Genomic DNA, 17956 nt, shown 5'->3' with positions numbered 1-17956 from the left:
AAATAAATACATTTAATATATTATATATATAATATAATTTAATAATTTTTCATCATCATCACATTTTTTACTGCAGCTCCGCTTTATTGTTAGATGCGTTATCAGTCATCACGCAAACATGTTGGTCCTCCTTCAAGTCCCAGTCTGCTAACCGTTAGCAGCTAACGCACCTCTCGTCTCCTGCGCTATATTATCACCTGTATGCTCCCCGGGGAAGAAGGACGTCTGCAGACAGCGGGTCTTGAGTTCAGAGTTTGTTGTCATAAAATGGATCGTTAAACTGATGTAAGGTTCGGTTGTCCGGCTTGACCACAGGTCCGTGGTTGTGGAGAAATGATCGATGATTTATGTTTTGGCACAAAATCGCCACCGGCCTCATTATCTTCCGCACTCATGTCACTTTTCTTTCTCTTTTTTTTTGATTTTCCCACTGTATGTCGTGTGTGTGGGAGTGTGCGTCTCAGTCTCCCTCCCGCCCTCCAATGTTTCCACAGCAAGCATGAAATAAGGTTTGTGATTGGCTGGCCGTAGTGGTGCATTCAAGGGCAATCGTAAAAAATATGTTTATTTCGACTGCCGGAGCTGTACATGCAGGGCGAGCGCGGGGGAAAATCTATATCGTTTTTTATCGTCGCTTTTTCGATATAAATATCTTGAATGCTCATATCTCGATATCGATACGATAACGATATATCGTTCAGCCCTAGTAGTGGTGTATAGAGCCAAAAAGAAGAGAATTGTGTCGATGTCCCAATATTTATGGACCTAACTGTGTGTGTGATGTGTGATGTGTGTGTATATTTTATACCACTATATCACACAGCACTAGCAGGTATAGGGAACAGGTATTCAACAGTGTAGGAACAAAGAGGACAATAGCGAAACCTCCTCGGTCTCCTTGCTACACCTAACAATTCACTGGGGAAATAATCAGTGCCTGAATTGATTCAAATGGACACTCCATTATGTTTTCATTGAAACAATGATCACAGCTTTCCTGGTTAAAACACAATTTATTTCAACTAAAAACAATAAAAGATCATCAATCCATACATTATCTCCCGCTTTATCCTCCACAGGAGGGTCACAGGGGGTGCTGTGCCTATCTCAGCTGACATAGGGCGATAGGCGGGGTTCACCCTGGACAGTTCCAATAAAACATCTTCATATTTGTTATTCAAAATGAATGTTCTTTTGTAAATACTAAAACAATATTTTCTGATTTGAACATTGGTTTTGTGAAGATTGGCTACTGTAAATGAAGTCGATACAGTTGTATGCAAAAGTTTGGGCACCCCTGTAAATGTTCATCATTCTCCTTTACGAATCATTGGTTGTTTCACTAAGAAATTTCAATTAAATATATCATATAGGAGACAAACACAGTGATATTTGAGAAGGGAAATAAAGTTTATATGATTTACAGAAAGTGTGCAAGAATTATTTAAACGAAATTAGGCATGTGCATAAAGAAACATTTTGTGCATCCTCCTTTTGCAGAAATAACAGCCTCTAAACACTTCCTATAGCTTCCAATTAGAGTCTGGATTCTGGCTGAAGGTATTTTGGACCATTCTTCTTTACAAAACATCTCCAGTCAGGTTTGATGGTTTCCGAGCATGGACAGTCTGCTTTAAATCACACCACAAATGTTCAATAATATTCAGGTCTGGGGACTGAGATGGTCATTCCAGAACATTGTATTTGTTCCTCTGCATGAAATAATATTAATAAATTAATACATTTAGAGGTTAAATAAAGGAAAATTATGAAAAATGAAATTAATTTAAAATTTAATTTAATTTATTAAAACTGCAAATAAAACTGTTCTTCAACTTGGAGAGTTTTTCATTTTGCCCCCCTCTGTAATTAAGTGTGATAACCCTGCTTAATTTGAATTTCAAAAAAAGAAAAAACAACCTCTACAGATCAAAGTAGTGCGACTTACCCTTACACTTGAACAATAGCATGGCCCTGGCTCTCTTAAACCTTGACTGTAGAGCTGATTAAGGATATCGGTAAAATCCGTGTTTGGCCTACCTTTTCTAAGACTACTATGTCAACAAACCTTTTATTTCAAAACATAAATGTGTGAGTTGAACTCTGTGACAGCTTACTACTCCAAATAGCAATGTATCATGGAATTAGACATAAAAACAACTTAACTGGTGGTGCCCTGATACTTTTGCATAGTACCATATACTATCTTTTTCTTTTTTAGCAGGATATACCTCAGATTCAGATATTGGGAATACAATGTGATTTTCTTTTCATCAAGTCCAGAGGTGAAGGAAAAAATGACATGGGCATTACTTTCCACTTCTCAAATTCAATATTCAGCAATCCACTAGCTTGTGTTGGAAATCACAAATTCTTGGTTTTACCTTTTGAGTAAGGCACCTTATTCAGCAAGGGGTGCAAATGACGATCATAGTCCAATTTTAATTAATATTAAGCAAAAAACAATGATTAATGTTCTCAAATGTCTACAGAAGATATTCAGTGTAATGTCATAGAGAAAAAAAATCAGTTCATTTGATGATGAATTGTTGCAGCCCTTAAATGAGTAAATAACAAGTACATCAATAACATACAAGTGAAGTTTAAGCTGTTTATGCCGAGTACTCATAACACAAACAACAGTTTTCAATCAGTAGTCAAGAAAATATAGCCAATTACTAATTTATCATAGCAAGATTTGAAAATAGTAATCTAATTATATTATGTACAGTGCTCCACAGTCGTGGACTAGATCTTGTTAGCTACCTATCCTTGTTGCAACGGAGATCAGTGGTCACGGGGTCGTGCTGAATAGTCTGATGCAGCATTAGAGCGAGCAGACCGGCTCTGTTGGTCATAGCAGTCCTGACATTTCGCTCCTGTTCAAAGAGCTCATCTAACTTGTACCACTGTGGGAAACAAAAACACAGGTTAATGCATCAGCAAGTCACATCTTTACTGTACATAAGTACTTCATTTGAGCATACAACAGCAGACATAAAAGCAGGAAACATCATCATTTATAACTTCATTCATTGTCAAACTGAAAATCTAAATCATTTCAAATAAATAATGTAAATCGTTGTGAAGCTAAACTTACCACTCTGACTCGCTCCAAATCAACCTCTGCTCTTCTCAGCTTTTCCCAGTTGTAATGTCTGTTGCATTTGCGTTTGGCGACTCTGCAGTATTCTCCTGTCAGTTCAAACACATTCTTCACCAGAGGACATCCACACACCTCATCTACTGGGACCTGCAGGAAAAAAACCATGACTTATTAATGGCTTTTAAAACCTTAATTGTCAGAGATTAGAATTTGCCAAACAACCCTAAAAAAGCCGTTATAATTCTGGAAGAACATCCTCTGGACAGATGAGACCAAGATCAACTTGTACCACAGTGATGGGTGTAGTGGAAATTTACTTCACCTTTACTTATTTTTTGACTAAAGGTTACACTTCCCCTTTGTGCGTGCGTCACAAGTTATTACGATAACCAAACTGCTTGAATCTGTACTTTTACTTCCTTATATGATAACAATGTCTGTACCTTGAATTCATGTATGGTGACAACTGAAATACTCAGCACATCCAAATGTTCTCAATAACAGGATATGACTTAACTGCATTCAATTGCAGAAGTGACAACTTTTCTGTGTCTTACAATATAAGACAGAAAGGAAGAAATTTCTCTGCATGTGCCAACTGCCGCCACATGGGAAGAGAAGAGTGTGGAGAAGGAAAGGAACTGCTCATGATCCACAACATACCACCTCATCAGTGAAGCATGGTGGTTGTAGTGTCATGGTGTGGACTAGTGATGGAAATTCCGGCTCTTTTCAGAGAACCGGCTCTTTCGGCTCGTCTCACTAAAAAGAACCGGCTCTTTCGGCTCCCAAGCGGCTCTTCAGGTTGTTTTGTTGCTTTCATTAATTTATCAACAACAATATAAAATTATGCACAAAATTAATTACTAAGTAAAAAAAAACATGCTTTTTATTCATATATGTTTATTATATAAATATGCTTTTATTTATACACTCCACATAAAATGTAAAAAATAAATTATAAAATACAAAAACAACTATTTACAATTCAACTTTTAACTATTTCAATTTTCAATTTTTTCCTTTTAAAATGGTTTCCAAATGGTTCCTTGTGTCACTCATTTTCTTACTATGGTAAAGGTATCTACTATACCTTTTCTAATGTGTCGATGTTGTCTCTTCTTTCTCCCTCCTGCTCTGTTCGTGTGTTAAGGCCACATTATACTTCTCCGACTGCGTATGCGTTATCCGTCTGCGTCACCACGGAGACGCCTCGAGCATTTATACTTCTGCGTCGTGGTGACGGACACTCTCTACAATTTCCCGCCCGATCAGTAGGGGTCGCTGCGCAAGGTTGTTCTGCTTCAGGCTACAGTGAGCAATGGCGTCCGAGAAAGAAAGAGAGAGAAAGACTGTTGTTGTTGAAACAGTGGCCGTTTCTCACTTTTCTGTGTGACGGAACGCAGTTTTAAGATAATTTGAGGCGAGAAATTGGCCATTTAGGGTCTAAACATGTGGTGTGTGTGTTAAGATATGACGTATTTATAGTTCGGCAGCGGCGTTATCGGCGGGGATCAGCTCCGCCTCTGTCAGGACACCCGGAGCGCACTGAGAGCCGGCACAGAGCAGCTTCGCTCAGCCTGTCCTGAGGACCAATCGCAGCTCTTGCCATCTCCGTTGTCCCTTGACGGAGTGACAGACACTTAAAAAATATTTCGTGCACCCAGAGACGACGCAGAGGCTCTTCGACAGGTTCTGCGTCGACGCAGAGTCTCTACGTAGCCTACGCAGAGCACTTTACGCAGAAGTATAAATTGGGCTTTACTGCTGCGAGTGTAACTACCGCCCCTCCCCCTGCTGCTCAGCGCAAACACAAGGCACACACGCATATTGACCAATCACGTGCGGTGCGAAGAGAAAAAAAGTGAGAGAAAGAGAGAGAGAGAGAGAGAGAGAGAGAGAGAGAGAGAGAGAGAGAGAGAGTGACAAAAAAAAAACAAAAAAAAAAACACGGCTCCCAAGAAAGAGCCGGCTCCCGTCGTTCACTTCAAAGAGCCGGCTCTAAGAGCCGTTTCATTCGCGACCGACCCATCACTAGTGTGGACATGTATGGCTGCTAATGGAACTGGTTCCCTTGTGTTTATTGATGATGTAACTGCTGACAAAAGCAGCAGGATGAATTCTGAAGTGTTTCCAGCAATATTATCTGCTGATATTCAGCCAAATGCTTCAGAACTCATTGGACGGAGCTTCACAGTGCAGATGGACAATGACCCAAAGCAAACTGCAAAAGCAACCAAAGAGGTTTTTTAAGGCAAATGTGGAATGTTATCAGTCAATCACCTGACCTGAATCTGATTGAGCATGCATTTCACTTGCTGGAGACCAAACTGAAGGGAAAATGCCCCAAGAACAAGCAGGAACTGAAGACCGTGTCAGTAGAGGCCTCACAGAGCATCACCAGGGAGGAAACCCAGTGTCTGGTGATGTCTATGCCTTCCAGACTTCAGGCTGGAATTGACTGCAAAGGATTTGTAACCAAGTATTTAAACAATGAAAGTTTGATTTATGATTGTTTAGTTTGTCCAATTACTTTTGGTCCCCTAAAAAGTGGGAGGCACATATAGAAAGTGTTGTAATTCCTACACCGTTCACTTGATTTGGATGTAAATGCCCTCAAATTAAAGCTGAAAGTGTGCAGTTAAATCACATCTTGTACTCATCTTTGTTTCATTTCAAATCCATTGTAGTGGTGTATAGAGCCAAAATAAAGAGAACTGTGTCGATGTCCAAATATTTATGGGCCTTACTGTATATATATATATATATATATATATATATATGTATATATATATATATATATATATATATATATATATATATATATATATATATATACACACACACACACACACACACAGTTTGCGCAAAAGGGAATCTTGGCTGCAGCGCAGATTATGAACTCCCTGCGACAGAACTCTCTTCTCCCCCCCTTTGAGCAGTTAACTAAAGAGATCAGCTCATCTGATGCATCCTTTACTCCATTAATTACAGCGCTAAAGTGTCTTCTAAAGAAAAAAAGAATTATACATTTAATTTAAAAACGCCTTTCAGGTCACTTAAGGACACTTTACAGACAGAATAAGTAAAAATTATATTTCCAAAATATTTCCAAAATATAAGATCACAAATGCATAAAAACATTTTGTAAAATCACATAAAAATAAACCATGGCAACACAATAACATAGAGTAAGGGTGGTAAAAGCAGAGAGGTTAGAGGGAGTAGGCAGTCCGGAACAGGTGAGTTTTTAGTCTAGATTTGAAGATGGGGAAAGAGTCCGTTTCGGAGGTCAGGTGGTAGGGTGTTCCAGAGCTGAGGAGCAGAGCAGCTGAAGGCTCTGCCCCCCATAGTGATAAGGTGGGCAGGTGGCACATAGAGGTGGATGGAAGAGGAGGATCTGAGGGAACGAGTGGGGGTGGTGACGTTCAGGAGGTCAGACAGATAAGGAGGGGCGAGGTTGTGAATGGCCATGTATGTGTACAGGAGGAGTTTGTAATTGATGCGATGTTTCACAGGGAGCCAGTGGAGGTGCTGGAGGACGGGGGTGATGTGGTGATAAGTGGGGGTCTTTGTGATGATACGGGCGGCTGAGTTTTGGAGAGATTTTTGAGGGAGGCCAAAGAGAAGGGAATTACAATAATCTAAACGGGAGGTAACGAGGCTGTGAACAGGAATGGCGGCAGTCAGGGAGGGGCGGAGTCTGTTTATGTTGCGGAGATGGAAATAAGCAGTACGGGAAGTGACGTTGATGTGTGAGTGAAAAGAAAGTGTGCTGTCGAGGATGACACCCAGGCTCTTTACCTGAGGGGAGGGGGAAACTGAGGAGCTGTCAATGGTGAGAGAGAAGCTGTTGACTTCAGATAGGGTGGATTTAGTGCCGAGGATTTCAGTTTTATTGCAATTTAATTTAAGGAAGTTTGAGAATGACCACGGAGTGAAAACAATGAAAAGTGTGCTCTTGAGAATCTGTCAACGCGTTTTACTAAGATCTATTCCGATGCCCTGTATTTCATCACGACTGTACTCGATCCTCGTCATAACGATCATTTTGTATGTGTCATATATGGATGTGTGGATAAAACTGCGCATACAGAAATGATGCATTCTGCGTTGGATACGAAGGGTCAGCTTACAGTAGCACACAATGCAGGAGAGAGAAGAGCACAGTCAGCAGGGGCGGTGCGCAGAAGAAAAAAAAGGCCCGCACCAGATGAGGGGCGCCCTCTATAATTGCAATGCCTTGATTTAAGTGATGTCAGTACACACAGTCCCAAACAAAATTTGATTTAAAAAAAAAAAAAAAAAAAAAATTGGCACAATAATTAATTTCGGTTTCTTTGTTTTTTCCATTTCGAGTTACTTACCCTTACTTCATGAGTAAGGGCAATATTGGTCCTTCAAGAAGTCTCTAAATGCCCCATTCTTTCCTCAAATTTTAAAAGCTACGCAATTTTTTTTATTTTATTCCGGAGGGAAAGGGGCGGGGGGAGACACCCTCTAAAAAAAACCCTATCTAAAAGCCTGGTCCCAGAACGCTGTTTTAAGATCACTTGAAGCGAGAAATTAGTCATGTAGAATTCAAAAATGTATTTATAGTTTGGAAGTTTGATCGGAGGTGATCAGCTCTGCCTCTGTGGACGCAGAGTTACCCAATGCCCAACCCTACCTTGCGCTAAAGCCAACTTGTGTTTTCACAACCACTGACTGCACACACGATACCTACCACTAGGGATGCAACAGTAATCAGTATTTTACAAACCGTACGGTACACGCTGTTCGGTTCAATACGCAACGGCAAACAACGGTATTTCGGTACGGAACTTCTCACACCTACATTACTTTCACGGTGTAACAATCCTGAAATGTGGAGTCTATCAAAATATTGCAATAAATATATGAGCTTTTTTATATTTACATCCAAAGAGTTCATAGTGCTCACTGACCTTGGGATCTCTGGAATGTTCTGGACACAAAACCTGGAGCCTCTTACAATAGGTCTTGCTCTGGGGATTGTACACATCACAGAAGAGTCTGGTGGCCCTGTAGGACATAATAATACATATGTTTATAAAGCAGGTGACCTGGAGGAAACTGTTCTATATGATTAGGATGTTTTTCTTTCTTACCCTTCTATTCTTGTCGGGTACATGGACCCAAAGGAGGTCTGACTTTCATACTGTCAAGTGAATGTAGATGAAATTGTAACCAGTACTGCATATCATTTCTGCTTTTACAAGATTCTTAAAAAAAAATAAAAAGAAAAAAAGAAAATAATCACCTTTGCGTAACATCTCTCCATATGTTTCAGAGCCACTTTAGGATTAACAGGATGACTACATGACACGCAGAAAATCTGAAGATCTGTGTCCTCGCTATCTCCCTCATTCACCTACAAACAGAAGAGACAGTCAATGTCAATCCAACCACATCAAAAGTTCACACAAAATAAAAGATTGTCAGAAATCGACCTATTATTGAAAGTAAAACTACTTCATGCAGAAAATAAAAGCACAGGTGTGTAACATGCATATAGGCTATTGCAACTTCACCTCCTCGTCCTGCTGAACCACTTGCTGCTTGGCCTTGGCGATGATGCCCTCCAGTTCGTGGAAGCGACGCTCCATTTCGGTTAAGCGCAGCCGGGCGTTCTGCTGCTCACGGCGGATACGCTCCAGCTGCTTCTTACCGTGCTCCTCAGCAATGCAGGGACTCTGCTGCCACTGCTGGATACGCTGGGGCAGGATCTCATAGATCCGGCTGTAGATTAAAAAAAAAAAAAAAAAAAAGAACTAAAATTACAAAACATTAAGTAAAAAGCAAAAGGCCTACGACTATATCTTTTATACTATAAAAATAAATTAAACTTTTACTATATTCTTTTTAAAGTTACAATGACAATGTTTTGTTTCACACAACAATAAAGTATGTGCACAGCAATGGAGAAACCAGGAACAGGTCTTTTGAGGGGCATTTTGATGTGGGCATGTGTGATTTCTAAGCTTTCCAACGATGTCCAACACTTGTAAATCTGAAAATATTTGAAGAAGATGTGGCCATTTGAAAGTAGGCACTCCTCAAACTGCTTAAGGGTGAATTTTAGTCTCATAGATTTACACCTTCTGGGAGCCAGGAGACAGTATCATTACATTTGCATAGTCCAACCCTCTCCTGGTCTATCTGTCAGGACATAAACTATTGTAGTAGTTTGAACAATGGTTATCAATAACAGGTCTAGGGACCCCAAGGGTTCTACGAAGAGGTCCCACGGGGTTCCCAGAGAAAAATAAAATGAAATATGAATATACATTTCATAAAAATTAAAAACAAGAAAGGTAATATACTTAAGAGTTAGAAGGATCAAATATAGATACATATTTCTAATATTGTATAAAATAAAATACATTGAAGTGGCTCTGTGGTGTAGTGTGGATGGATCTGTTGTATGTTACTGAATGAGCTGATTATGTGCCAAGTCTCATAGTTGCTAAATCATTAGCATCACAGTCAATACTTAGCAGTAATACAAAGCTGTGTCTTTCACACATTATTCAAGGACATCCTGTTAGTTTGCTATTCATATTAATAGCATGTTAATGAAAACTCAGACCATAAAAAGATAGAAGATTAGTAAGAGGTTCTGGGAGCTTTATTTTCTCAGAAGTAACTACTGTGTTCCCCTCAAGGTGTCGAGTTATTGACAATGTCCTGCTCTCTTTTGGCTGCAAAATAATCCATCTGTTTCCATCTGTCCGGTTACACTTAGCGGCTTCTTCTTCTGTAGCATTTCCATAGCAGAGCAGAAGTATGCTGCTGGCATGACCAGAAGCATCTGTCTTCGTAAAGAAGTACAGACAAAGATTTGCGCTGTAACAGCCACAATTTAGTTCTTCTGCAATGTGTTCAAATCTCTAATTTTTGGAAAAACATTGATTTTTCTTTGTTTACCTGACTTGGCTGGTTGCATACACTAAGGTAAACACACCATATATGAATAGTGACAGTGAGTTCTTACTTGGCAGCTAATTTCATGCCACAGTCTTCAGAGCAGTATTTGGAACTGGATCTTGCTGCCTCAACACAGCTTGGTCCCAGACACTGACGCTGCCCTCCACTATCTCGCAGATCCCCCCTCTCACTGTGTCTGGTTCTGTCTTTGTGCTTCTGCTTCTGTTTGTGGCGACGGGACTCCTTCTGGATAAATAGAAAGAGCACAGGTAGCAGACCAGATGTTACCAGACATGTTACTAACATTCACATTGTTGAACATCTGGCAGTACTTTAAATAGTTACTTACTTTCTTGTCAAATTTCTTTTCTCGTCTCTTGACGTGCTTCACCTTTACTGCTTTCTTACGCATGACAGGGCTAAACTGCAGCTCATCATCATCATCACTGGCCCATGCCTGAAACAAACGCAAAGAGTCACTCAACTCTGAGTCTCTGATCCACGTTTTATTTGCGAGTAGAGTACATCTGAAATGAGCCAGTTCACAGTCAAATGCAACAAAATCAGTTCAGTCAGTTCTACCACATTGTCGAGTCCTGCTGATTTGTAGTGCTTGTACAGCTCGGCCTCACTGTCATAGTCATCTGAGTACCGTCTCCGTCTGTGGTAGGAATTGTCTCTCCTTTCACGCAAAGAGAATTCCTCATCCTTCACACGAAGCATTTTCTATCAAAAAACAACAAACAAACAAAAGGTTGTACATTTTCTGACTTGACCTGAAGGGAAGGAATAAATACAGAGTGCAAATGGCTTTGTGGCATTCAGAAATGTATGTAAGAATCCTGTCGAAGAAAATCCTTTTTCACGGTTTCCCCCACTGCATTATAAGCCTGGCAGGTTGCCAGGCTTTACCTGCCCCAACGCCAGGCTAAGCGTTGCTTGTTTTATTATAAATATATATTTATATTTATAAATATAGGAAGCTGCCTCACCCTCCTTCCCCAACAACCACACACGCACACACATAGGGCTCGGGGGCAGGTACTCTGTGGGTGGACCAGAGGTGGGGGGTTCTTGAAGTCTACCAGCAATGCTAGCTGCCCCCCAGTTTTTAAATGCACTTTAGACACCTAGGGCTCTTGGTGGATTGGGGGGGTGGAGTTTCCCTGTCGGCCAGCAGTGGAGCACAATTTCAAGAGAGTGTCTTTTCTTTTTGTAAGACTACAGTTGGTTAAGTATAGTTAATAAATAAATGCCTTACAATAACACATAATTTCCTGTAAACTTTTATTTTTTTTTTTACAAAAACACAGTGGGCAGCCGGTGGGCTGCCCAAGAGGCCGTACCACCGGGCTTAGCAGGCTTTCTGGGGGAAACCCAGTGGAGCACCCTAACCCAAAATTTGTGAAGTTTGGCAGTTCTTCCGTTCTGGTCTACAGATAAAAATTTAAAGCAAAAGAAAATCATGTATTGATTTTGCCTGTGGATGGGAGCATTGGTGTACTGCCAGAAATGATTGGATGAAAAAGAAGAATGTTTGTTTGAAGAACTGAGCTCCTGATATAATGCAGAGGCAGAGTCACTTACCCTCGCTCGAACCTCACACTGCCTGAACCTGCACTTCTGTCTGATTTTGTTTGGGCCTCCAAATTTCTTCATGTCCTTACAGAAGTCGCACTGGGCACAGTCCACAGTCCGCTTGCAGGGCTCGCATTCACCACACATTCGCACTGAACGCTTCACCTAAAGAAAAAGCAGGGACATACAACGAGGCAGATTAATATACTGTTCATATAAGGTCACCAAATGATGACATGAGGAGCAAACAAATGGAGACCATGGAGACATGGAGAGAGAAGAGACAAAGTGAGAACATTTAAAAGTATGATCTGAAAAGAAAAAAGCAGAGTGTGAACTTTTATAAGTTAGAAAAGAGTGGCTAAGAGCATACTTAGGGAGTTAAAACTGAAAATAGTTTCTCTCCAGTAGTCTATACATATTTGTTTAGGTGTCATGGTATCGATATAAAAACCCTCAGCACATAACTGTGGTCTCCTGTCCCCTTGGAAGTCACTGCACCCGTTCATACACCACTGCCACCATTTTGCTAGCTAGCTGAGATGTCCTTGTCCCACAAATGTCCTACCTGGATGTAAAAACACACAGAAAACTCCTACACTAACTATAACTCCTTAAGATAAGGAAATGGAGTGGAAAATAACATATAGAAGAGCAGACTCCTGTAGTGAGGCTGCAGGTGCTGCAGATAAAGAGGAAGAAGGTAGACACCCTTACAATAACAATCCCAGCCATTTATTGCCAAAACCGGCAATTTTTATGGAGATAACTCAGAATGGCGCTGCTGTCCCCTAAGATTAGACTGAAGCCGAGGCAATCTACTGGACCAATTATGAAACTTTTTTTAAGTACTATTCACACACACAAACGTTAAGAACTTTTAAGAAAATGCTCCAAAAACCCTTATGGACATTTGGTCCAGAAAAACAACTTACTTTTGATCCTCGTCTCCTCTCACTCTTATAGTCTGGGGTACTTGGTGTACTGTAATTTCTTTCACCTCTGTCAGATTCAGATTCCTTATCTCTGCTTTTCTTTGGTCTGTATTTAATTTCCAGTGTAGGGTTTCCATCTGGCAACAAGGAGAATAAATTTCACAGTTTCTTATTTATTTCATGGTAAGAAAGGAAATCTTAAATTAAATTTAATCACCTCTGCACTTCACGCAGTACCATTCCCGGATTGCTTTTGCCGTCTTCTCAGTGATGTTAATGCAGTGGCCATGGAACCATTCATTGCAGTTATCACAACCACTGTCAGTGGAAGAAGCAAAAATAGAAAACAAGGAATGTGCATTTCAGCATCTAAATGCATGAATTGACTGAAACAACAGCAGTGATTTTGTAAACGTACATCATGAAGCAGTTGATGTCTGGTTTGCGACATATACAGTAAAGAGGTGAATTCTCCCCCTCAACACTGCTGCTTCCAGGTCCTCGTGCAGGCTCCATGTCAGACATGTCACTGTCCTGAAAAGCACAACACATGTCACAAGCCACCATATTGCTTGGTGGAAACGAGACTTAAAAGGCCCCACAACCACTACAGATAAAGCACTTATAATTCCCACATTTGATGGAGCATTAGCACCACTTTTCTAACCTTAACAGCATTAGCATCCAGAAAACAGCAAGTACATTGTGTACAATAACTCACAACATGACGGCTTGCAGCCAGTCTCAAAAAGTAAGAAAAATAACGTCAGACATGTTCTGACAATGAAAGTGTTCAAAAAAGAAGAAAGAGGTAAAATTATCTTACAACAACAACAACTTAAAACAAGATTTCTGATTGTTTCAGCTTCTTAAATGTGACTATTTTCTGGTGTCTTTGCTCCACATAACTAAGAAATCATTAAAACTGAATAATTTTGGTATGAGGACAAAAACAAGACATTCGAGAATATCATAATTTCCAGGTTTGACAAACATGATGATAGACATTTTTCACACATTTTCTGACATTGTATGGACCATACGATTACTCGATTAATTGAGACAATATTAGACAGATTGATCGATTATGAAAATAATTGTTTGTGGCAGCTTTAATTTACACTTTCTCTTCCTATTAGTTGAAGTACTTGCTTGTAGTCCCTTCCTTCCAATGAGAAAAAAAACATTTTCTAATATTATCGCATTGGACACAGTTTATTCATGACAACTAGTAATTTAAGACATTGTGGCGATACAGAAGCTTCTCTCCTAGACCTCTCTACATTTTATCTGAACATTCTTTAAAAAGTAAATATCTGTAGTAACAGACGGACTTGGTGGAGTGTTCTATTCGCGCCTGCTTTATTTACACGCACACTCAAGTCGTTAGCTTAGCATCACCCACTTCATTAGAATGTACAGTTAGCTTTCCTCCGTTTCGTAGGTCGCTGTACAAGATAAACACAAACGTGTCATATACATCGTTTATTAAACAATTCTGCTTTGGCAGGAATTAAACGATGTAACTAACATTAGAGGACTACGTGCTGCTGTCGGATATGAACTCGGGGCCGTAGAACCGACGAGTTGGCTTATATTAAAATGAGGATTATTTGAAAGCGAGCACTCACCATTGTATGATATCACACTGTTCCTTGTCGGTGTACAAATACAGTGGAAAAACTGTGAGCAAATAAAGGCAATAAACGAGACGAAAAACAGAGAAAGCTCCACCGGTGCGTTAAGCTAACCCTAACACCGGATGTAGCGTCGCTCGCTCGCAATCGGATGACGTCAGTACTCTGATCTGATTGGCCAGTGTTCTTCTTCTTCTACTTCCCCTTCTCAAAAGTTACCCTCTATCTTTACACTGTCGCCAACTGCTGGACTTGTTTGGAATGGCGTTAGAGAAGGAAAATGCACAGGAAGCAACTTCTTCTCCATTTCACAGAAGTCAAGCGGGATCAAAAGGTCCGTGTACGTTTTGATCGTTTGTTTTTTCATTTAAACCAATGAACGAGAAACGGAAATACCACGCTTGTTTCGTTTTTCGTTTTGAACCTAAAACAAAAAACGACGTTGAAATTCAAATAAACGGCCCAATTTTGGTTTTTGCAAATTCCTTTTTGTTTTTCGTTTCTTAATTATCAATATCACGGCGGTGATACCGGAAGCGGAAGTGAGACGCAAACATTTCAAAATAAAAGCGCGCTAACTTATTTTCATACATTTTATACCGTTCTCGTTATACACCGGTATGTAACATTTATTTTTGGTTAGTGAAGCTATAACAGCTGGTTGTTTGGAAGAAGGAGAAGTAAGCTATAATTATTTTAACTGGGTGTGTGAATGATCTGTTGAAAACGTTTTTAGAGCACCAGCAGGGGTCCCCATCACCCACAGCAGACAGACAGACAGATTATTGGATGGTTTATTTGTAACCTTTTATGTCTGTTTACACCATGTGTTTTATCTGTATGTTTTTTATAATTTCAGAACCACCCATACCTCCATGAAGGGAAGATGATGTGTAGCAATTAATATGGACTGTTGAAAAAGTAAATAGTCATGTGGTGTTTTCTTAACAAACACCCTTCAGTAGACCTGGGCTTCACTTACCACACAGTCACCGCACAACCAGTGCTCGTTTTTAAAACTTCATCACTGTATCACATCATCATCATCATCACCATCACCATCACCATCATCATCATCATCATCATTCAACCTCAGCTCAGACTTAAACCTGTGGGGGGGGGGGGGTGTGTTGTAGCTCCAGTGCTGACACTTCAGTAAAAGGATGAGTCTGTGATGGAGGCTGCGTCTACTCTTGTGCACTATGCTAACAAAGGTAAGTACAAAATACTTTATATATATCAACCAATGTAGATGTAAACAATAAGTAGTGATAAAGAGATGAGGCTTTGTGCATCCCTGTGTACTACTCTCTTAAATTCCTTCATAAACACAATATTTAAGATTTTATGGTGGTGGACATTAATTACATTAATTCAATTAAATTAAATCTTGTTTACATTCATTATACTATGCACAATTAGATAATTTTCTGATTTACCTGCTCTTTAAAATGAACACAAATACAGTAAGTATTACTTGAGGAAATGAATTATTAATGGCAGCAACATTGAGATATCTCATTCTCACATAGCTGTCAGGATGTCCGTGCGCTGCCTTTTATCTAAACATAATAAACATTCCCAAAGTGGAGATTAATAATAGATGAACTTTTCTGAAATAAATATATAATGTCCACTTATCCCTAACAGCCACAAGAACCGCATCCATACACCTGACTGTGGCTCTGTGGTAATAAACAACACACAGTGATTACACTTACTTCTTCTTACTTATACAAAAGAAAATAATTTTAAAGCAACACTAAGTGCCATGTTTCTGTTGGTCTTGTCCGATTAATTCTGCAGATATGAGTGAAAAGGTGGATGATGGGAGTGAAGAGAAAGCACACCTCCATGACTGTGACACCACTGATGCACAGGCACATCACACAGCTGAGGACATTCCTGCAGGTTGGTTCTTTCTCCTTGTTGACTTCTTTTTCAGCTCACAACTCTTTTGAATGCTTGTGATTACTGACACATATCAAAATGACCTCTAGTACATTCAAATGGGCAAATATTAAACTATTTCTTATCTAAATCTAAACTTCAATTCAGTTTGATTTATTTGTATAGCACCAACTCGCAACATACAGTACATAGTAAGACATAAACCTTTACAGCAAAAAAACCTCTCTTTTAACAGAGGAAGGAATCTCTGAGAGAACCAGACTCAAAGATGTGCAGCATCTGCCTCGACTGACTGGGGTGAAAGGAAAAATTGGGGACAGATGAGAGGGAGAGAAAGGACAAGAGGGAGATGAGTTCGAGACAGAAGAAAAAGATCAGGAGCAGATATGCAACTTTATCAAGTTCTAAGTTTATACAAGACAGTTTGAGTCAGTAATGACATGTTATTAGAACTACAATGTCATTTATACAAGCCTTGAAACTGGATCTGGATCCTGCAACCTGCAAGATGAGGAAACAGAGAGAGAGGACAGGAAGGAACGACACAAACTAGGGAGCTAAAGAACAAGGTTAATGACGTATAATAAAGTCATATTCTTATTCTTAGTGTGAGAGAGTGAGTGTGCGTGCACCACAGGAATTCCTCCAGCAGTCTAGGTCTATAGCAGCATAACTAAGAAAGTCCAGATTTCCCTGATCCAGCTCTCACTATAAGCTTTATCACAAAGGAAAGTTTTAAGTCTAACCTTAAATACAGAGAGAGTGTCCGCCTCCCGAACTGTCATTGGGAGCTGGTTCCACAGGAGAGGAGGAGCCTGGTAACTGAAGGCTCTGCCTCCCATTCTGCTCTGACAGACTCTGGGAACCACAAGTAAGCCTGAAGTTTGGGACCTGATCCGTTAGGGAGATCAGGTAAAAAGGTCTTTCAGGTATGAAGGGGCCTGACCATTAAGTGCTTTGTACGTGAGGAGGATTTTGAATTGAATTCTAAACTGTACGGGGAGCCAGTGTAGAGAAGCTAGCACTGGAGTTATATGCAAATATGGACTAAATGTGAAATCTTCAACTACAAACAATGATAGTATCTAAAGATTTTCTTTTTTCTCATATGTTAAAATGTTGTGGAACAATACTCAGTATAACTGACTAATACTATAGAAAATACTCTGCTGGTTTTCAACACAGCACAGATCTAATGATTTGTTCATTCTTTTGTCTTCTGCAGAAAATCCTGTTGAATCAAACCTGCATGTAAACCCAGAAGACGGAGGAGTGTCCAGAACAGTGTCCATCAGCAGTCCATGTGATGTGGAGAAACTCCAGCCACAGCCTCAGTGTGCACTGTTGCCACTAAAAATGGAGACTCACGTCATTTATGAAGTCAATCAGTCATTCACATCAAAAGGCCAGAGTCAAATAAGCCTTAAGCCTACAAGTGTCCACGCTGAAGCAGGCGAGGGTAGGAACACCAGACTTTTGTGTCTCCTCTTTCTCATGAGCGTTTTCCTCTATCTAACTTCTTGTTGCTTTCTCACTCTTTATGTGACACAGACTTGTGTGCCGCAATCCTCCTCGCATGTCTCTTCTGCCATCCACTGGACTGCCTACTGGCCACCATGAGAGGATGTAATGACTGTGTGTGGTCGCTGTGCTCGTACCTGTGTGGCTGCACACCTGCCAGCCTTCAGCCTCTCCTGGACGCCACGCACTACTGTGATCTGTGCAGCTGTGTGGGCGTCCGCTGCCTCCTGTGTGACATCTGCATCCAAGCTACAGAGTGCCTCGACCTCGCTATGGAGATGTCTCAAATGCTCTTCCACTAACAACTAATGACTGCTAAT

The 17956-nt window shown here is 40.2% G+C and overlaps 2 protein-coding genes across 2 annotated transcripts; one reads left to right on the top strand and one right to left on the bottom strand.

The window, feature by feature from the left end:
• Nucleotides 1-1112: 1112 nt before the first annotated feature.
• Nucleotides 1113-14320, bottom strand: cxxc1b (CXXC finger protein 1b). The gene is made up of 14 exons (XM_083906472.1): nucleotides 14199-14320; nucleotides 12986-13101; nucleotides 12785-12885; nucleotides 12568-12704; nucleotides 11642-11797; nucleotides 10637-10780; nucleotides 10404-10511; nucleotides 10122-10300; nucleotides 8659-8866; nucleotides 8388-8498; nucleotides 8236-8285; nucleotides 8053-8149; nucleotides 3101-3253; nucleotides 1113-2909 (listed from the first exon to the last, which is right to left on the bottom strand). Exons 1-14 carry the CDS (start codon nucleotides 14199-14201, stop codon nucleotides 2763-2765), a joined length of 1710 nt encoding a protein of 569 aa, XP_083762598.1. The 5' UTR covers nucleotides 14202-14320; the 3' UTR covers nucleotides 1113-2762.
• A 1692-nt stretch (nucleotides 14321-16012) lies between these two features.
• On the top strand, nucleotides 16013-17938 carry LOC310941002 (uncharacterized protein; the record flags this gene model as incomplete). The annotated part of the gene is made up of 3 exons (XM_083906073.1): nucleotides 16013-16115; nucleotides 17341-17574; nucleotides 17667-17938. The coding sequence occupies 3 exons, from the start codon at nucleotides 16013-16015 to the stop codon at nucleotides 17936-17938; spliced, it is 609 nt and encodes a 202-aa protein (XP_083762199.1).
• Nucleotides 17939-17956: the final 18 nt, after the last annotated feature.

The sequence above is a fragment of the Microchirus variegatus genome (assembly GCF_963457635.1).
Source record: "Microchirus variegatus genome assembly, chromosome: 19".
NCBI classification, from domain to species: Eukaryota; Metazoa; Chordata; class Actinopteri; order Pleuronectiformes; family Soleidae; genus Microchirus; species Microchirus variegatus.
Note: the sequence above shows the minus strand (reverse complement) of the source record. Positions and strands in the feature narration are given on the sequence as shown.

What these genes read in the sequence shown, in the direction of transcription:
- cxxc1b (XM_083906472.1), bottom strand. An exon ending in GTACTGCGTGAAGTGCAGAG is followed by an intron (nt 12,705 to 12,784) that starts GTGATTAAATTT and finishes CCTTGTTGCCAG; the next exon opens with ATGGAAACCCTACACTGGAA. An exon ending in AAAAGAAATTTGACAAGAAA is followed by an intron (nt 10,301 to 10,403) that starts GTAAGTAACTAT and finishes CTATTTATCCAG; the next exon opens with AAGGAGTCCCGTCGCCACAA.